The sequence below is a fragment of the Pipistrellus kuhlii genome, unplaced genomic scaffold (assembly GCF_014108245.1).
Source record: "Pipistrellus kuhlii isolate mPipKuh1 unplaced genomic scaffold, mPipKuh1.p scaffold_m20_p_91, whole genome shotgun sequence".
In the NCBI taxonomy this organism is placed as follows: Eukaryota; Metazoa; Chordata; class Mammalia; order Chiroptera; family Vespertilionidae; genus Pipistrellus; species Pipistrellus kuhlii.
Genome location: NW_023425597.1, coordinates 449,153 through 469,599, shown reverse-complemented (window position 1 = coordinate 469,599; position 20,447 = coordinate 449,153). Strand labels below are relative to the sequence as shown.

The 20,447-nt window shown below is 66.0% G+C and overlaps 1 protein-coding gene and 1 long non-coding RNA gene across 3 annotated transcripts in view; one reads left to right on the top strand and one right to left on the bottom strand.

Annotated features, from left to right (window-relative positions):
- Positions 1–7,413, top strand: part of LOC123651938 — an 18,951-nt gene extending 11,538 nt beyond the window's left edge. For both annotated transcript variants that reach the window (XR_006740952.1, XR_006740951.1), the window contains one exon: positions 6,942–7,413. This is a non-coding gene — a long non-coding RNA (uncharacterized LOC123651938). The remainder of the gene's footprint in view (positions 1–6,941) is intronic.
- Positions 6,241–20,447, bottom strand: TSPAN32 (tetraspanin 32). The gene is made up of 9 exons (XM_036428819.2): positions 20,327–20,447; positions 18,729–18,843; positions 18,106–18,203; positions 13,243–13,317; positions 10,060–10,158; positions 9,495–9,581; positions 7,422–7,505; positions 7,160–7,251; positions 6,241–6,487 (listed from the first exon to the last, which is right to left on the bottom strand). Exons 1-9 carry the CDS (start codon positions 20,390–20,392, stop codon positions 6,358–6,360), a joined length of 846 nt encoding a protein of 281 aa, XP_036284712.1. The 5' UTR covers positions 20,393–20,447; the 3' UTR covers positions 6,241–6,357.

Here is a 20,447-nt window from a genome sequence, read left to right as displayed (position 1 = left end):
CCTTTGTCTTCAGTGTGTCTCTATCGAAATAAACCCACGTTTCTATAAAGATCGAAGCTTTTCTTTTTTTTTGCGGCCACATACACTTAACCTGGTTTATTTGGCCCGTGTCAGCCTTGGAGTTTGATGCGCTTGGTCTAAGGCAGGCATCGGCAATCTCGTCAGTCCACAGAGCCAAACATCAACAGCACAATGATTGAAATTTCTTCAGAGAGCCACATTTTTTAAACTTAAACTTCTTCTAACGCCACTTCTTCAACATAGAGTCACCCAGGCCGTGGTGTTTTGTGGAAGAGCCACGCTCCAGGGGCCAAAGAGCCGCCTGTGGCTCTCGAGCCGCGGTTTGCCGACCACGGGCCTGAGGCAGTAGGCGGGACTCTCTGTATATTGTTGACGGACGGCGAGAAGCCAATCTGTAATCTTCCCAGGTGAAAGCAAGGCGGCCTAGGCTCAGGCTGCGTAAGCCCATTAGGGAGAAACAGGAGGTCCCAGGGCGGACTGGGTCCTCAGGAGGAATGGATTAACCGGCTATTTATAGCCCCAGGTCTGCTAACAGCTCCCTCTTGTTCCCCTGGGTTCCTCTACGGGAAGGGGGGAGAACTACGGGGGCTCCTACGTGGAATTATAAACACTGCCCCCTTTTATTTTATTTTTTTTAATATGTTTTATTGATTTTTTAGAGAGGAGAGAGAGTTAGAAACATTGATAAGAGAGAAATCGATCAGCTGCCTCGTGCCCCTGACCGGAAACGAACCCGGGACCTCTCAGTCCTCAGGCCGACACTCTATCCACTGAGGAACACCGGTTTCGACCCCATTTTATTTTTAATAAATTGATTCTAGAGAGAGAGGAGGGGACAGGGGCAGAGAAAGACACACATCAGTGTGAGAGAGAAACATTGATTGGTTGCCTCCCATACACATCCCAACAGGGGCCGGAACCCGCCTCCCGGGCGGGGCCCTGACCGGCATCGACCTAGCGGCCTTTCGGTGGGCAGGGCGACGCTCTATCCACTGAGCCGCACTGCCAGGCAGACACCCCTTTTTAAAGGGATCTCTCCTGGGGGCTTCGTTCCAGCTCCAGCACCAGGGACACGGTGCCGGACGAGGCCTGGAGCACGCTGCCAGGTCCTGCACCACTCGCTCGGCTTCTCCTGTGGAGGGAGATTTCTTTAGTGTCATGGCTGTCACCCAGCCGGCGTGGCCCTGGGTGGCCCTGGGGCTGAGCGTCGACCTAGGAGCCAGGAGGTCACGGCTCCATTCCGTCAGGGCACAGGCCCGGGATGGGCTCCATCCCCAGTAGGGGGCGTGCAGGAGGCAGCCGGTCCGTGATTCTCTCTCATCACTGATGCGTGTCTCTCTCTCCATCTCCCTTCTGTCGGAAGCTGCCCACTGTCCTCACTGGCACAGAACCTGTAGGCTGGTCCACCTTGAGGCTCTGAAAGGCCACAGCCAAGCACCCCTGTCTAGTGGAGACAACGGCAGCTGAAGCAACCGCCGCCTTTTAGTCTCCTGTAAATCCCTGCTGATTGGCTGTTGCTGGAATTGCCTGCGTAGAGCTATGGGTGGATCCCATAGTCTTTTTTTTTTAATATACTTTATTGATTTTCTACAGAGATGAAGAGAGAGTGACAGAGAGCCAGAAACATCGATGAGAGAGAAACATCAACCAGCTGCCTCCTGCACAGCCCCTACTAGGGATGTGCCCGCAACCAAGGTACATGCCCCTGACCGGAATCGAACCCGGGACCCCTCAGTCCGCAGGCCGACGCTCTATCCTCTGAGCCAAACCGGTCAGGCAGACGGCAAGGCCAGAGCTGGTGGAGTCCTTCCCCTTGAGTTGGGCTCCCGCTGGCCCCCAATATTTCCAAATTAATATTTTCTAGTCTCTTCCCTGGTGTGCGGCCTCCTCCTGAGCCCGAACCCTGAACCTGAACCCTGAACCGGAGCCATGCAGGGGTGGGGGTGGGGGGGACACTCACACCTGGAACCCAAACTCGGGCGGTCATACCTGCAACCTTCCTCTCTGAAATCAATAAAAATCATTCCTCTCCCGTGGGTAGACCTGGCCGCCCCAGCCCTGGCCGCCAGCTTCCTCCGCTCAGTGGGGTGCGGCTGAGGACAGAGGAGGGAGCCCCGGTGTTTCATCAAACATATTAAATACTGCCGAGACCTCGGTGGATAGAGCGTCGGCCTGCGGACGGAAAGGTCCCAGGTCCGATTCCGGTCAAGGGCATGTACCTTGGTTGCGGGCACATCCCCAGTGGGAGGTGTGCAGGAGGCAGCTGACCGATGTTTCTCTCTCATCAATGTTTCTAACTATCCCTCTCCCTTCCTCTCTGTAAAAAAAATCAATGAAATATATTTAAAAAATTTTAAAAACCATATAAAATACTGGTGAGGTACCAGACCGCCTCCACAGGCCCAGACATCCCACCCTGGACCAGAGGCCCTCCCAGGACCCGACATCCCTCCGGCCCAGACCGTCCTTTCACGGTAACTGCCCTTTCTCCTGCCGGTGAGCTCGGAGGGGGGGCAGCACCGGCAGAGCAGCCGTGCCGGCCTGGGGCGTGGCTCTGTGTTTCCAAATCCCGTCGCCCTGCGGGGACGGCTCCCGGGGCCTCTCCCCGGAGCCTCGGGGAGTCACTGTGCTCTGGCTCCCAGGAGCCAGGAGGTGGGTGACCTGGAACAGGTTAGAGCCGTGGTCGGCAAACTGCAGCTCGAGAGCCACAGGCAGCTCTTTGGCCCTTTGCGTGTGGCTCTTCCACAAAACACCACGGCCTGGGCGAGTCTGTGCGGAAGAAGTGGCGTTAGAAGACGTTTAAGTTTAAAAAACGTGGCTCTCCAAAGAAATGTCAGTCGTTGTGCTGTTGATATTCGGCTCTGTAGACTAAGGAGTTTGCCGACCAGTGGTAGAGTAGCCAGGGTGCCATGTTCTAACCACACACACACACACACACACAGGAAGGGGCCACATGTGGAGCCTGACAAGCTCCCAGGAGGCCTTGCACATGCAGAGACTGAGGTGACCACAGGGCCGGCCGGCTCAGGGGGAGCGTCCATCTGCACCGGGAGGTCCCAGCTTGACGCCCGGTCGGGCCCAGGCCCAGGTTGCGGCTCGATCCCCAGCAGGGGGCGTGCACGAGGCAGCCGATGGCTGGCTCCCTCTAATCAACATTTCCATCTCTCTATCCCTCGCCCTTCCTGGCTCTCTAAAGAAAGGACATAAAATCAATTAAAAAATATAAAGATACGAGTGACCACACAGGTGGTCTGATTGAAACGTTCTAACTGGAAGCCGCCGGGCGGAGCCCTGTCCTCGCCGGCATCTCCCCTCCGAAGGCCCATCGCCGCCTCGCTGAGCCTCCGCACCTTCTGCCTCCGGGGGCCCCGCTGTACCGCCTACGGAAAGCCAAGTGACTTCCTTTTCTCCGGATCCCTCAGCGCCAGCCGTGCGCAGAGCAGAGACCACAATCCCGAGCTGTCACCATGGTCAGGTTCCTCGCCATGACTACCCTGCACCCGGAACCCTCCCCGTAAACACCCGGAACCTTCCATGGAAACACCCGGAACCCTGCTAGAAACACCTAGAACCCTCCTAGAAACACCTGGAACCTTCCATGGAAACACCCGGAAACACCCGGAACCCTCCCTAGAAACACCTGGAACCCTGGTCCTGGAACCCTCCTAGAAACTCCTGGAACCTTCCATGGAAACACCCGGAACCCTCCCCAGAAACGGAGTGCAGACCCCGCCGTCCATGGAAACCCCCAGAACCCTCCTGAGAACAGCCGGAACCCTCCATTGTGTGACCGTTTCTACTTTTCTGGATGGAAACTTGCCATCTTGTCTTCTAGCTCACTGATGCGGTCCTCTGCTGCTTCTAATCTACTCTTGGTGCTTTCTATCGAGTTCTTTACACAACGACGTCATTTTTCATTTCTTCTTGGTTCTTCTTCATTTCCTCTTGGTTCTTACTCATATTGTCAAATTTGTCTTCCATTCTTTTTAACCATCTTATGATCATTTCTCTGAATTCTTGCTCTGATAGGTTGCTTGCCTCCAACTCGTTTGCTTCCTTTTCTGGTGATGCCTGCTTCTCTTTCGTGTGCGGGCTGTTTGTCTCCCCACAGGGGGTCTGGGTATGTACCGTATTTTTCGGACCATAAGACGCACCAGTTTTTAGAGAAGGGAAATGAAGAAAAAAAGATTCTGAAACAAATAGTGTCCTAAAATATTTTATGTGCATTAAAACCCAACATCACAGTCATAAACACATGTAATCAACCCTGTAAAGTAAACAGCAGCATTTAGAACCATTTTAGAGCCGGGCAAGCTCACAGAGACCACACAGAGCCGGGCAAGTAAAACAACTTTGTTTTTTAAAGTATATGTGTAGGCTGTATTTGGACCATAAGACGCAGGGACTTTTCCCCCCCACTTCTGGGGGGAAAAAAGTGCGTCTTATGGTCTGAAAAATACGGTAGTTCTCTCTCCTTTTCGCAGTGCGGTCCAAGTGTTCGCGCCACCTGGGACCGGCGTTCTGGGGCTCACAGCTGCTCGGCGGTCACTGTGGCTGTGGATATTCAGGCCTCTTTTCCTTTAAAGATGGCGAGATTTCCCGTCCAAGCCCTGGATGGAAACTTTCACTTCAAGGTAAAACCAGGCCCAGAAGGACCCGCTCGCCAGAAATCGCTGGAAGGGACACGAGAGGCAAATCACAAGCCAGGAGATGGACGGCACTCGACGTGCCCTAGGTCACGTGACAGTGCAGACCCTGCGTCCGCGGGAGGCGGGCCCTCCAGGCGGCTGCGGCTCCAGAGGCCTCACAAACAGGAGCTGGATGCGCAGCTGCTGAACCGGCGCCCGAGCAGGCCAGTGAGGCCGGAGCCACCAGGGACACGGGAACTCCCGCCGGACGGACAGGGTGCGGGGAGGGCGGCCTTCACACGCCCAGCCCCTGCCCCCTGCGCCCCAAGGCCCAGCCGGAGCCGGAGCTGCATCGAGGGGAGGCCGGGGCAGGTGCTGTGAGTCGGGGGGGGGGGGGGGGGGGGGAGGCCGGCCGGGGCAGGTGCTGTGAGTCGGGGGGGGGGGAGGCTGGGGCAGGTGCTGTGAGTCGGGGGGATGGGGGGGGAGGCCGGGGCAGGTGCTGTGAGTTGGGGGGGGGGAGAAGGCTGGGGCAGGTGCTGTGAGTCGGGGGGATGGGGGGGGGAGGCCGGGGCAGGTGCTGTGAGTCGGGGGGGGGGGGAGGCTGGGGCAGGTGCTGTGAGTCGGGGGGGGGGAGGGGAGGCCGGGGCAGGTGCTGTGAGTTGGGGGGGGAGGGTGAGGCCGGGGCAGGTGCTGTGAGTCGGGGGAGGCCATGCTGTGCTTCTACATTTCAGTATTTCAATAAAAATACTGAAAATAAAAATTATTTTTTAAAAAACTCCCTAAAAGGGTCACGGTGATGGCAGGGGTGGGTGTTACTACAGTGTGAGTGGGAGGAGGGGTCCCCATGTCTCCCCCAGCCTGCGCCCCTGCCGTGAAGGCTGGTGGGGGCCTGGCCGAGAGATGGAGGTCTTCCCGCTTCAGCTCCCTCTGCAGCGAAGGTGGGTCCCGCCACCAGGAAGCCTGGGGAGGGCCGGGGGAGGGGGCGTCGAGAAGGTGACCTGGGAGCTGTGCCCGGGAGGAGCAGCCCCTAGCTTCCGCCAAAATGTCTTTTCCTGCTGCCACATACATTTTTACAGGATTTTTAAAGTGTTTTTATTGATGTCAGAGAGGAAGGGAGAGGGAGAGACAGAAACACCAATGATGAGAGAACCACAGACCAGCTGCCTCCTGCACACCCCCCACTGGGGATCGAGCCCAGCACCCAGGCCTATGGCCTTGACGGGGATTGAACCTGGGACCTTCAGTCCACAGGCCGATGTTCTATCCACTGAGCCACACCGGCCAGGGCTGGCTGCCCCGTTTGGACTCCATTCCCAGCCTGCCCCACTGAGTCTGTGCGAGACCCCGACCTGGACACCGTCTGCTGAAATGAGGCCGCTTCTCTCCGTGGCCAGGCCTCTGGTCCCCGTCCCTGTCCTCCCTCCCTGTGGAGGGCACAGCTCACAGCTCGGTGCGGGGACGGGGCGGCTGGGCGGCCGGCTGAGACGTGGCATCAGTTGTCCTGGAGCAGCCGGGGGTCCCCCGAGGGGCCTGGGTGCCGGGCAGGGCTCACAGCTCGGTGCGGGGACGGGCCGGCTGGGTGGCCGGCTGAGACGCAGTGTCAGTTGTCCTGGAGCAGCCGGGGGTCCCCCGAGGGGCCTGGGTGCCGGGCAGGGCTCACAGCTCGGTGCGGGGACGGGCCGGCTGGGCGGCCGGCTGAGACGCAGTGTCAGTTGTCCTGGAGCAGCCGGGGGTCCCCCGAGGGGCCTGGGCCCCGAAGGTGGTCCAGGTGGCGGAGGGCGGGGCTCTGTGCAGAGCGCCTGAAGGAGCTGGGCTCCGGGGGCCGGCGGCCGCGGGCTCTGAGAAGAGAGGCCAGGAGCTGTGGGGCCCAGGGGCAGGCCAGGTGGGCGGCGAGGGGACCCGTGGCCAGGAGGGACGGGGCGGGGGAGTGGAGGACGTGGCCGGCAGGGCCGCTGCCAGCCGAGGGGGCTGCCTGGCTGCCGGGCCCGGTCCCCCCTGTTCCCCGCAGGGGGGGGGGGGCATTGCCCAGGGTCATGGGCTGGGGGACAGGGCGCAGTGAGGTCCGTCTGGGTGCAGCTGGGGACCCGCAGGGGGAGGGGTCCCTGTGCCCTCAGACCTGCCGGCCGTGGAGTGGCTGCGCGTGGGTCTGGCACCTTCCCCCGCCCCCCCCCCGCCCCCGCCACGCCCCGCCCGCCCCCCGTGGGGCCGGGGTCTTGTAGACCCGTGGTCGGCAAACTGAGGCTCAGGGGCCACATGCGGCTCTTTGGCCCCTTGAGTGTGGCTCTTCCACAGAATGCCACGGCCTGGGCCAGTCTGTGTTGAAGAAGTGGCGTCAGAAGACGTTTAACTTTAAGAAACGTGGCTCTCCGAAGAAACGGCAGTCGTTGCACTTGGTGTTTGGCTCTGTGGACGGGTGAGTGTGCCGACCGCTGGGCTGGAACCTCAGCCTGGCCCTCGGCTCTGGGGTCCATGCAGGGGGCGGGGCGGAGCAGGAAGGGGCCGGTGCCTACCGGGGCCTCAGCGCGTACGTCCCCCTGCGGTCCAGGCAGCGGCCGGCGCGGATGGCGAAACAGAGGAAGGCGCTGAGCAGCATGGCGTACACCTGGGAGGGCGGCGCCTGGGCCAGCGGCTCGGGAGGGCCCCTCCCCGGCCCCGCAGGGTCCCCCCCCCCAGGGGAGGGAGCGAGGCGGCTCCACCCGGCCACCTGCTTGGGGTCCGCCCTGCCTCCCCTGGGGGCAGGGGTGGGAGGGGCGGGGGAGGGCGAGCGGGTACCATGGTGACCAGGCCCACGCCGGTCAGGGTGGCAGCCACGTGTCCGTGTGTCCTCAGGAAGCGCCGGACGCCCTGCAGGCAGTCCTGCGGAGGCACAGGCGGGAGGCAGCACGGGGCCTCGCCCGCCCGCTCCTCCCTGCAGGGGCCTGCAGTGCCAGCCCACCGGGGCCTAAGGCAGGGTGGCAGCCAGGGGTGGCAGCTGGGGGAGGCTGGCAGGTGGCTGTCGTCCGTCCGTCTGCCCAGACGTCCCCAGGACAGGGCCTCCCTGCCGTGCTGGGCCCTCGCCCGGCCGGAGCCCCGCCCTGCCCACACTTGGTGTCGGGGCGACTTCACTGGCCCTCGGAGTCGGGGCCTCCGGCTCCCAGGGCAGCCGGCACCCGGGTTTGCCCTCTCCAGCCCCCCCCCTCCCCCAGGAAGCCACCCCGGACCCCTGGGTGCAGCCTGCGCTGTGGCCTGGCCGGGGTGCCCCCGGGAAGACGAACCCCAGCCGGCGTGGCTCCATGGTGGAGCATCGGCCTACGAACCAGGAGGTCCCGGTTCGATTCCCCGTCAAGACATGTGGACTCCATCCCCAGTGGGGGGCGTGCAGGAGGCAGCCGGTCCGTGATTCTCCCTCATCGTGGATGTTTCTCTCTCTCCCTCCCCCTTCCTCTCGGAAGTCAATAAAAATATATTTAAGAAGGAAAAGGAACCCTTGTCAGTCTGTCTCTCCGCGAAGGCAGCCTGGGCAGCCCAGGGTCCAGGAGGCCTGCCCCCGCCCGGGCGGGTGGCTCTGCAGACGCAGGCCCAGCGCCCATGCCCCCTCCGGTGCTGCCCCCGCCCCCACCCGGAGGCCTGGAGGTGCCTGAGCAACGCAGGCCCCCTCTTCTTGGGGGCAGGAACGGGCTCCGGCCCCAGCCCTGCCCCTCCCGGCAGGCCGCCTCCTCCCTGGCCCTGCCCTCTGCATCTTCCTGTCTGTGTCCTGGAGGCGGCCAGGAGGAGGCGTGGGGAGGATGTTTCCTGGAGGGGGCGGGCGGGAGGCCGGGCAGCGGGGCGGGTGCCAGGCCGCTCTGGGCCTCGGAAGGAGGGGCTTCTGCTCCGTCTCGCTGAAGCCTCTGCAGGCGCGGGTGCCCTGGGCCCTCAGGATGCCTGCGTCCCCCCTCCCGCCCCCCAAGGCTGACCCTCTGCTCTGCACCCTCGGCCCTGATCCCCTCCGCCCCCGCGCCTCCGGAGGCTTCCGAGGGCGGGCCTGGCGCCTGGCCCGGAGCCCGCCAGCTGGGAGCGGAGGAATGAGGGCGTGATGGAGCCCGGGCCCTCAGCCAGTCCAGCGGAGGAGGACGGCCTGTGGGGGCTCAGCACGCCGCCCGCCCCCTGCACCTCCTCCCCCTGCACAGCCTCCGGAGCCTGCAGGCCCGCCCGCCCCCTGCACCTCCTCCCCCTGCACAGCCTCCGGAGCCTGCAGGCCCTCCCGCCCCCTGCACCTCCTCCCCCTGCACAGCCTCCGGAGCCTGCAGGCCCTCCCGCCCCCTGCACCTCCTCCCCCTGCACAGCCTCCGGAGCCTGCAGGCCCGCCCGCCCCCTGCACCTCCTCCCCCTGCACAGCCTCCGGAGCCTGCAGGCCCTCCCGCCCCCCTGCACCTCCTCCCCCCTCCTCCCCTCTGAGTCTGCAGGCCCCCCCGCCCCCCTGCACCTCCTCCCCCTCCTCCCCTCTGAGCTTGCAGGCCCCCCCGCCCCCCTGCACCTCCTCCCCCTCCTCCCCTCTGAGTCTGCAGGCCCCCCCGCCCCCCTGCACCTCCTCCCCCTCCTCCCCTCTGAGTCTGCAGGCCCGCCCGCCCCCTGCACCTCCTCCCCCTGCACAGCCTCCCAAGCCTGCAGCCCACCCCACACCCCTGCACCTCCTCCCCCTCCTCCCCTCTGAGCCTGCAGGCCCCCCCCCCCCGCCCCTCTGCACCTCCTCCCCCTCCTCCCCTCTGAGCCTGCAGGCCCCCCGCCCCCCTGCACCTCCTCCCCCTTCTCAGCCTCCCGAGCCTGCAGGCAGGCCCCGGGCCTGGGGGAGGCAGAGGGGCAGAGGCGCTGTGGGGCAAGTCTGCTCACCTGCGTGGCCGCCTCCGGCCCCGGGCACAGGTCGGCCTCCACACCGCCTGGGAGGCCCGGAGGGGGGCCCTTCCCGCAGCACAGGAACTGCAGGGACAGACGGGGGCTCAGGACCCGGGTTCCCGCGAAGAGGGGAAACCGAGGCACAGAGAGCAACTGACGAGGCGGGCCAGGCAGAGACCGGACAGGGCTCAGGGCCTCTGCCTGGGGGGCACCGGGCACTGGGCAGCCTGGCCCTCACCACTCAGGGCTTCCCAGGGCACAGGAGGGCCCCTAACGCCACCCGCCTGCCTGGGGGGCCACAACTGCCACGTCAGGGCCGCCTCGCAGGCCTGCTTAACGCCGTGCCAGCCGTGGCCTGCGACCCGCCATCGCTGGTGGACAGGGGCCTTGCACTCTGTTCTGGACCCACCGAATCTGTGGCGGCCCCGCCCGGGCCCAGGGAGGAGGCCTGAACTCCGGTCCCGGCAGCAGATCCGTGGCCTGTGGCTGGGACCCTGGCTCAGCCCCTGGCCCGGCTGCCGCTGAGGGACCGCCCGGGAGGCGATGGGCCCGTGGTGCTCACCGTGTCGTGGATGGCCGCCAGCTCCTGCCGCCGGGCGGGCGGGCCGGTCACCGCCCGGTCGAACACCAGGTCGTAGGTGTCCAGCAGGGCGTCCTCCACCTGCACCAGAGGGTCTCCGTGAGGCCCCGAGGGCAAGCCGGCCCCTCCCCTCCGTCTCCCTCCGCCAGGCCAGCTCCCCGACTCTCCTGGGTCCCCGGTCACAGTGCTTCCCCCGGACTTCAGTGGTGGGGACCTCCTGCACCCCGAGATCGGCTGTCAGTGCCACTGCTGCTCCCAGGGCCCCAAAGGATGAGCCAGAGACCCCAGCTCTGGGCTTGGAGAGCTCGGAGGGCCGGCCAAGGGGTGTCCTCTGCTTCTGTCCGTGGCCACGGGCCTGGGGCAGGCAGGGCCGGGCCTGGGCAGTGGCCGTGACCGGGAAGCCAGCTGGACACCCGCTCCTGCTCCCCTCCACCACTCTGCCGGCGAGGCTGGGCCCGGGCGGTGTGTCCGGTCACACCCCAGCAGGGACGACAGGCTGTGTGGAGCGTCCGTCCCACGGCCCTGCACCAGGCCGCGGCCAGTCGGGGGCCAGGCTGGGCTCTCCCTGCAGGCCTGGGCGTCCGCCCCCACCCCGTGCCCGGGGGGTGTGGAGGCGCAGGTCCCGACATCCGGGTGCTCCCTCCGGGCACCCACTTTGAGCCCCTCCCCCAGAGCCCCAGGGTGCCCTCAGGATGGGTCCTCAGCTCAGAGCAGGCGCCAGGGGCGTCCGCTCCCCCTTCCCGGGGCTAAACCTGTGGGGGGCAGCCTCAGGGGGCCGCGGGGGCTCTGCAGACCCTCTCATGGGGCCCCCAGTCCTCGCTGCCCCACGCAGTCGGGAGAAGAGTGGCCTCGAGGTGGGGGGGCGGGGCAGGCCCGGGCTGAGGACAGCTGAGCTCAGTCTCCAATGAATAATGCAGCCAGTTCATCTCCGAGCGCCTGGGGGCCTGGGCTCTCTCCCCGGCTGTGGCTCCCTGGCTATGGCTCTCGGCTGCGGCCCTCCCTCCGGCTGCGGCTCCGGCTGTGGCTCCCGGCTGCGGCCCTCCCCCCGGCTGCGGCCCTCCCCCCGGCTGCGGCCCTCCCTCCGGCTGCGGCCCTCCCTCCGGCTGGGCCGGCGGCGTAATTAATCGCCTTCTCGTTTCGCAGTCCTTGCACGGCCACCGCCTCCGGCTCTGGGCGCCGGCCAGGCCCTTCCCCCACGGCCGGGCAGCAGCCTGGCTTCGGGGCCACTGGAAGCATGGCCACCCCTCCCCTGTGCTGGGGTTTCCTGTCTGTGGGGTGGCCCTGCACCAGCAGGCCTGACCTTTCCCCAGGATACGTTAGGGGCCCTTAGGGGACCGTGGGGGGACGGGGGTTAGGGTTAGGGTTGGGGTTAGGGTTAAGGCTAGGGTTAGGGTTAGGGCTAGGGTTAGGGCTAGGGCTAGGGTTAGGGTAGGGTTAGGGCTAGGGCTAGGGTTAGGGTTAGGGTAGGGGTAGGGCTAGGGTTAGGGTTACGGTCAGGGTTAGGGTTAGGGTTAGAGTTTAGTGTTAGGGTTAGGTTTAGGCTCTGAAATCCCCGGAGCAGATAGAATCCCTGCTCATAGGACCTCGTGGGCTTAGGAGTCTGCTGGACCTGTTTGGCCTGGCTTGTCCTGAGGCCACGAGGCCTGTCACGTTGCTAGTTGGGCACAGGCGGGAGGCTTGGCCTGCCCATGCCCTGGCACCAAACACCTCAGTACTGTAAGAGGGAGGACTGATCGGGCCTCCCAGAGCCCGCACCGCACTGTCATTCCGCAGTGCAGCAGTGCTGGTGTGCGCGCGTCACGGGGTGTGTGTATGTGTGTGTGTGTGTGTGTGTGGGTGTGGTGGGGATCTCTTTGTTCCTCGTACACAGATGAGGGGACGTCCCAGAAGGGAGTGAGCCGCCCGTACCCGGATTCCGAGCCAGTTCCTTCGCCCACGCCACCTTGGCCCAAGGTGCCCGGTGTGGGTCAGAGCCCGGCCAGACCAGGGCGGATGGGGGGATGGTGCAGGGAAGCGGGAGGGACGGGGACGAGGCCCAGCTGGGAGCCCTCAGCTCTCACCTCCCGGTGCTGGCCCAGCCCCAGCTGGACCGCGGCCTGTGCCGGGCCCTGCAGCCGGGACTCCCTGGGGCTGAGACGGGAGTGGGAGAGGAGCGGGGGGAGGGCTGGGCACCCCGGGAGAAGGGCGGGGCCCTGGCGCCCAGGCAGCTGTCTGGAAGGGACCACCCACGCTGTGACCCGGACCACAGCCGGGGGGATGGGTGACGTGTGCCCCAACGCGGGTCCGAGCAAGACGCTGGCCTGTCCCCTGAGAGCCTGGGCCGCCTCGTGGGGGCTTCGAGCCCCTCCAGAACCGGGGGGGTCCTTTTCCCAATCTGGTCACTGTGCGTGCCGAGTGCTGCCTGCCGGGGGGGGGGGGGGTGCAGGCTGTCTGGGAAGACCCTTGGGCTGGAGGGGAAAGAGGCGTTGGCCTGGGCAATGAGCCCTGGGCTCCGCCGGGGCGAGCTCCCCACACCTTGGCCTGTCCCCCCACCCGCAGACGGGGTGACCGCCAACCCTGAGCCTGACCCTGAGCCTGACCCTGACTAACCCTGACCAAACCCCAAGGGGGGGACAAGGCCTGTTTCTGAGGGCGAGCAGAGCTAGGACCAGAGAGGGTGGTCACACACCAGGGCAACAGCACCCACCTGCCCACCACCTGGGACCCAGGGCACACAGCACCCACCCGCCCACCGCCTGGCACCCAGGGCACACAGCACCCACCTGCCCACCACCTGGCACCCAGGGCACACAGCACCCACCCGCCCACCGCCTGGCAGCGGCTCCAGGCCTGCACACCTCATCCACCTCCGCCCCACTCCCCGGCCCCGCCCCGAGGGCCCGTCGGAGTGCAGACCCCTCAGTGCATCTTCACAAACTGCCTCCCCCACAATCCACCCCTGAGAGGGGCAGCCCTGCCCCCCTCCCTTCCCCCAACTCCCGGGAGCCGTCTTCCCGGCCAGGAGGGGGCAGGGATGAGGGGCGCTCGTGGGGGGGTCCGAGGCCTGTACCTGCCCCCCTCCTCCTGGGAAGTGCTGTCCCCACCCCACCCCATGGCCCCCGTGGTCCCCACCGGCCCCCTCTCCTCAGCGACCGTGGGGGGAGCCCTGGCTTGGGCGGCACTCACCTGGGTGGGGTGGCACAGGCTCCAGAAGGCGCCCTGCACCAGGGCACAGAACACCAGTGCGAAGCACAGGAAGCCCTGGGAGAGGGGCACAGGGTCAGGAGCCTGAGCCCCCCACGCCCCCACGCCCCCACGCCCCCCACGCCCGGGCAGGCCCTCCGGAGCCGCTGCTGTTGCTATGGTGGCTCCCAGGGCCTGTCCCTGGCAGTGCCCAGCCTCCCCACCTCCTGGCCCGAGGATGGAGGGGATCCCTGGCATGACAGACCAGCCCACTGCAACTGCCCCTGGAGGGCCCTGACCCTGATCCTGACCCTGACCCTGACCCTGACCCTAATCCTGACTCTGACCCTGACCTAACCTGACCCTGACCTAACCTGACCCTGACCCTAATCCTGCCTCCTGCACGTCCCACACCGGGGACTGGAGCCCACAGCCCGGGCCTGTGCCCTGACGGGAATCGAACCGTGACCTCCTGGTTCATGGTCCAAGGCTCAGCCCGGAGCCCCGCCCGCTGGGCTGGCTTGTTTTTGGAAACCTTTGCAGCTGGGCTCACTGGGCCCCAACCCTCAGGCGGGGGCAGCTCAGGCCAGGGGGACCCGGCGGGGGGGGGGCAACCAGGTCACACCCTCCCTTCGTCACACCCCGCTGCTCCCCGTGGCCACGGCCCGGCCCCCGCACGCTCACCCCGGCCGGCCGGGCCCCATGTTGGAGGCTGCGGCGGCCCCTGGAGAGCTGGGTCCGCCCCGCTCCCTCCCTGCCTCTCTCTGTCAGGCTCTGGTGCCCCGAGTTCTTTGGGGGGCAGTGCAGAGGGTCCGGCCACTGACCACCCCCCGTGTCTGCGGGTCACTCGGCCCCACCCCGAGGGAGGGCGCAGGGAGTGGCTGCCGGGCTGCCGGCACCCCCTCCCTCCGGGGGGCCCACAGCCGGGCACGCTGTGCCTCGTGTGGAGGGACACCGGAGTCCGTGGCCAACTGGCCGCAGAGGTGCCTGCCCACGCAGACAGACACAGACCCGGCCTGGCAGGCGGGCAGAGAAACAGCCGAGTGTGTGTGTGTGTGTGTGTGTGTGTGTGTGTTGGGGGCTCTGTGAGAGGGTGGACCACCCATCAGCCCCCAAACTCTACTGTGGGCGCAGGGCCCCCCTTCTTCCCTGCGTCTCAGGCAGCCTTGAGGGCGCCTTCTCCTCCTCGCTTCTTCTCCTTCTCCCCCCCTCCCTGTTCTCCTCCTCCTCCTCCCCTCTTCCCTCTCCTCTCCCTTCCTCTCCCTCCCTCTCTCTCCTTCCTCCTTCTATTCCTCCTCCCTTCTGCTCTCCTCCTCCTCCCTCTCCCTCCTCCTCCTCCTCCCTCTCCCTCCTCCTCCTCCTCCTCCTCCTCCTCCTCTCCTCCTTTTCCTCTTCCTCCTCCTCCTCCCTCTGCGAATCCTCCTCCTCCCTCCCCCTCCTCCTCCTCCTTCTCCTCTCCTCCTCCTTCTCCTCTCCTCCTCCTCCTCTTCCTCCTCCTCCTCCTCTGCGAATCCTCCTCCTCTTCCCTTTTCCTCCTCCTCCTCCCTCTTCCTCCTCCTCCTCCTCCCTTCCCCTCCTCCCCCTCTTTCTCCTCTCCTCCTCCTTCTCCTCTCCTCCTCCTCCCTCTCCCTCCTCCTCCTCCTTCCTCTCTCTCCCCCTCCTCCTCCTCTCCTACTTCTCCTCTTCCTCCTCCTCCTCCTCCCTCTCCCTCCTCCTCCTCCCTCTCCCTCCTCCTCCTCCTCCCTCTTCCTCCTCCTCCTCCTCCCTCTTCCTCCTCCTCCTCCTCCCTCTCCCTCCTCCTCCTCCTTCTCCTTCCTCCTTCTCCTCTTCCTCCTCCTCCTCCTCCCTCTCCCTCCTCCTCCTTCTTCTCCTCTCCTCCTCCTCCTCTTCCTCCTCCTCCTCCCTCTGCGAATCCTCCTCCTCCTCCCTCTCCCTCCTCCTCCTCCCTCTCCCTCCTCCTCCTCCTCCCTCTCCCTCTCCCTCTTCCTCCTCTCCTCCTCCTCCTCTCCTCCTTCTCCTCTTCCTCCTCTCCTCCTCCTCCTCTCCTCCTTCTCCTCTTCCTCCTCTCCTCCTCCTCCTCTTCCTCCTCCTCCTCCCTCTGCGAATCCTCCTCCCAGCTGGCTGAGGGCCTCCTTCCCCATCTGGAACCCATCGCTCCAGGCTGCCTCCCAGGCTGGGGACCCGAGCCAGCTCAGAGGAGCGGCATTTCCTCCCAGAGAGCACCGCACCCACGGCTCCCACCACCCGCCGGAGGGGCCGTGGGCGAGGACCCCGTGGGCCCCGCGGGCCCCGGAGGCCTCCGGGGGCTCGGCCTGCTGGTGTGGCCAGAGCGTCCTCCTCCTCCTGGTTCTGAACAAAAGCCCAAAACACGTGGACATGGCTCCCTCCGGCCCTCCCAGGCCCGGGCCCAGCCTGCAGCTCGCGTTTCCTGTCCTGGAGGCCACTGGGGGGGCGGGCACGGGGCAGGAAGGGGGGCCGCCGGGCGCTGTCACTTTGGGAAAGATCTCCAGGCTCCCCAGCTGCTTCATATGTGCTTACACGCACACGCGCACACACGCTCCGGACACAACACGCACATGTGCACACACACACTGGACACAACACGCACATGCACACGCACACGCGCACACACACACACACACACACACACACACAGGCCAGATACAACACGCAGCTTGGTGAGCAGGTATCTGAGAGCCAGGGCGTCCAGCACCCACGGGCCAGACTGGGAGTCCGAGGGCAGGGACGGGACAACCCCTGGGAACAGCCCTGCTGCCTGCAGAGGTCAGGGGTCAGGGGAGCAGGGCACACCCTGGCGTCTGGCTGAGCTAAGAACAGGCCTGAGCTCCCAGACAAGCAGCCTGGTTTATGCCTTAAGCCAGCACCACGTCGCCCCCTGGTGGCCGCTGCTGGCCTCTGCAGGCCTCCTCCCCTGGAGTCCACACCCGCTCTGCCCGCTGCGGGCAGCCTGCCCTGCTGAGCGCCCTGGTGGCTGCCCCTCACCTGCGGGCTCCCCTCTGGCTGCCTTCCCTCCCTCCAGCACCCGGCTCGGCGGTTCGGTCAGCGGTTTTCAGCCCCTCCCCTCACGGCACACCAAAAAATAGTGTATGTGTTGCCGATCTGACAAGGTGTAATTCTGACTCATTCACACCTGAGGGCTGTTGTCTTGGCCATTGTCTTTTTTTTTTTTTTAACTAGGTTGGCCGGTTAATAATGCGGACACCGGTTAATACTATGGATTTGGTAATCAAAGAAAACATGACGATTTCAAGAGAAACATCAAAGTGCTTTGTTCAGCCCTGACCGGGCTGGCTCAGTGGACAGACGTCGCACTTGCCCCTGGCCGGAATCAAACCGGGACCCTTTAGTCCGCAGGCCGACGCTCCGTCCACCGGCTGGGGCACCGGTGTCCTTTTTATTTCGTATCTGCCAGCCTTAGGGACAGAGGCCGTGCCCCTGGTGACCCGATGTGGCTGGTCTTAGATTCCTCGCTGGGCACCGGGAGCCTAGGCCGAACATCGCTGCCCGGGGCTCTGCATGAGGGTGGACCCCCAGCCGCCCTGCCCGGCCCGGGCTGCAGCTCAAGGGGGTGACCCTGTCCCTGTCCCTGTCCCAGAAGGCTGCACCTGGAGCCACTCCACAGCCATGGATGGCACAGGTGGGGCAAGAACCCGGACCGCCCTGGGGCTGGACCGCCGGGCAAGCACAGCCCCTCCCCCGCCCACGGGCTTCCGCAGCCATGCAGGGGCCTCCTTGCTGGAATGGGGGGGCTGGACCCCATGTACCCCAGCACTGAACAGGCACCAGGTGGTAGCTGGGGGAGCAGGGGGGGAAGGGGGATCCTGAGCTGGCACAGGTCTGTGGGGACCCGGTGGGCAGGTTTGGGGCCTTGGGGGCTGGGGGGCGGGGGGCAGGGGGCCTGGGGGCGGGGGCTGGGAGGCGGGGGGCTGGGTAGGCTGGGAGGCCCTGCGGAGAGCTGCCCAGGCGGGTGGGGCTCAGGAGGAGCCGGGGTGCAGCCACCCAGGGCGGCCACTCAGACCCAGGCCGCAGGTGAAGGCCGGGCGGGCCTTTGGCTGCCTCCCGGGCCTCCTGCACCAGGAGAGGAAGCGGCCAAACCCCGCCTTTGTCTAGGAACCGGACTCTCCCGGGCCCTGGGGAAGGGCGCCCAAGCCTGGGGGCCAGCTCTGCCTCCCATGGGCCCAGGTGACTCCCTGAAGGAGGGCAGGGGGCTGGCCCACGGAGGGACCCTGGCTGGTTTGGGTGGAGGGTCCTTCTTGGCCTGGGCAGGGGCTCCTGGCTTTGGTCTAGGGGGCGGGGCCTACCTGGTGTCTAGGGGGCGGGGCCTGCCTGTGTCTAGGGGGAGGGGCCTGACTGCGCCTAGGGGGAGGGGCCTGCCTGTGTCTAGGGGGCGGGGCCTGCCTGGTGTCTAGGGGGCGGGGCCTGCCTGTGTCTAGGGGGAGGGGCCTGCCTGCGTCTAGGGGGAGGGGCCTGCCTGTGTCTAGGGGGAGGGGCCTGCCTGCGTCTAGGGGGAGGGACCTGCCTGTGTCTAGGGGGCGGGGCCTGTCTGTGTCTAGGGGGCGGGGCCTGTCTGTGTCAGGGGGAGTGGCCCTGTGGGGCTCACATCCTCCAGTCTCTGCTTCTGTCAGGCCTCTGTGGGGTGGGGCAGGCTCCTTGGGCTTACAGACCTGACATCCCGATTCCCTGGGGGCTGGGCTGGGGCGGGGCGGGGCGGGGGCTGGGGTTGGGGTTGGGGCTGGGCGGGGCTGGGGCTGGGCTGGGCTGGGCTGGGCTGGGGCTGGGGCTGGGCTGGGCGGGGCGGGGCTGGGCTGGGGCTGGGGCTGGGCGGGGCGGGGCTGGAGGACTCACCCCAGCCATCAGGCCCCCGGCCTCCCGCACAGTGGCTGCGGCGCTCAGCACGGCGCCCAGGGTGAGGAGCCCGGCCAGGCTGATCCCTGCGGAGAAGGCTGGGTGCAGAGAGGAGGGTCAGGGAGCCGCGTGCACAGAGCCGGGTGTGAAATCCGCCCAAAGTGGGGGGGAGGGGGGGCGGTGCTGGACGGGGAGCCGCGTCTCCCCATCAGGAGGGAGTGCCTCCTGCCACAGCCGTCCCCACACTCAGCCGGCCCGAGGGAGGGAGGCCCTGCCCCCACCTCTGCTTCCTGACCCCCGGCTGGAGCCTCTGGAGCCACAGGCGCCCCCCCACCCCCCGCCCAGCAGCAGGTGCCACGTGGGCTGCCCGCTTATCAGCCCAGGCCCAGGCTTCCTGCAAGGAGGCGGGGGCTCTGGATTGAGGCTAGAACGTGGGGCCCAGGGCGCAGGCCTGGGGCTGGGGCCACCACCAGCCCGAGGGCCTCGGTGCCTGTCCCCCACCCCCTCCGGGTGCCCTGGAGAGACCCCACACCCCGGGGCTGGCCCCCTCTGCGGGGACCCCCCACCCCCGGGCACTGCAGCCGGCCCCCCTCCCTGTCCCGCCTGCCCCGGGCCTCACTCACCCCAGCGGTGCAGGGCTGGGTAGGGGGACCCCTCGGGGGACACACGGCTGAAGACGGCAAAGTGGGCTCCGAAGTAGGTGAGAGCCGCCATGGTGGCCGCGAGGAGGCCCAGCACCTGGGGGCAGAGCCAGAGTGGGGCTCCCTCCAGCCTCCTGGTCTCAGGAGAGGCTCAGCTCCGGGCGGTCCCCTGGTGGTCTCAGGGAGGCCTGTGCCCAGGTACCCCTCACCCCCGACACACACAGATACCCCCAACACAAGCACCCCAACACTCACTCAGACACACACAGACCCCCCGACACACACACAGACCCCTGACCCCCATACACAGACCCCCTGACCCCCATACACAGACCCCCCGACACACACACAGACCCCCCAACACACACAGACCCCCAACACACACAGACCCCCAACACACACACAGACCCCCAACACACACAGACCCCCTCCAACACACACAGACCCCCTCCAACACACAGACCCCCCCAACACACAGACCCTCCCGACACACACACACAGACCCCCAACACACACAGACCCCCCAACACACACAGACCCCCAACACACACAGACCCCCCAACACACACACACAGACCCCTGACCCCCATACACAGACCCCCTGACCCCCATACACAGACCCCCCGACACACACACAGACCCCCCAACACACACACAGACCCCCAACACACACAGACCCCCCAACACACACAGACCCCCCGACACACACACAGACCCCCCAACACACACAGACCCCCCAACACACACAGACCCCCCGACACACACACAGACCCCCAACACACACAGACCCCCTCCAACACACACAGACCCCCTCCAACACACAGACCCCCCCAACACACAGACCCTCCCGACACACACACACAGACCCCCAACACACACAGACCCCCAACACACACAGACCCCCAACACACACAGACCCCCCAACACACACAGACCCCTGCAACACACAGACCCCCCAACACACACACACAGACCCCCTGACCCACACACACAGATCCCTCAACACACAGACCCCCCAACACACAGACCCCCTCCAACTCACACACAGACCCCCTGACCCACATACACAGACCCCCTGACACACACACACAGACCCCCTCCAACTCACACACAGACCCCCTGACCCACATACACAGACCCCCTGACACACACACAGACCCCCCAACACACAGACCCCCGACACACACACACAGACCCCCCAACACACAAAGACCCCCCAACACACAGACTCCCCCGACACACACACACACACACACACACACACACACACACACACACGGGCCTGGGCTCTCTCTGCACAGCAGGAAGTGGGCCCCCAGCCCCAGCCCCAGTCCCCCCTGTGACAGCCCCCCCCGGCATCACTCTTCCCCCCCCCAGTGCACCTGCCACCCCCAGGCTCCTGCAGGCGTCTGGCTGTCCAGTGGGGGCGGGGGGGTCAGACACCACCCAAAGGGGCAGCCACCCCAACGGTCACCCCTGGGCGCCCACCACCAGGGACCCAGGTGCGTCCATGGGCTGGAGGCCTAGTCACACAGCACCACCCTCTCCCCTGAGGCCCCCTCCCACCCAACCCCTGTTACCAGGACAAAGAGGCTGGTGACCAGCATTTGGCATTTGGCCACCCTGACTCGACGCCGAGGGCCCATGGCGGTCGCCTCTCCTCTGCTCCCCCTGCTCCCCCGTCCTCCTCTCCCCTCTCTC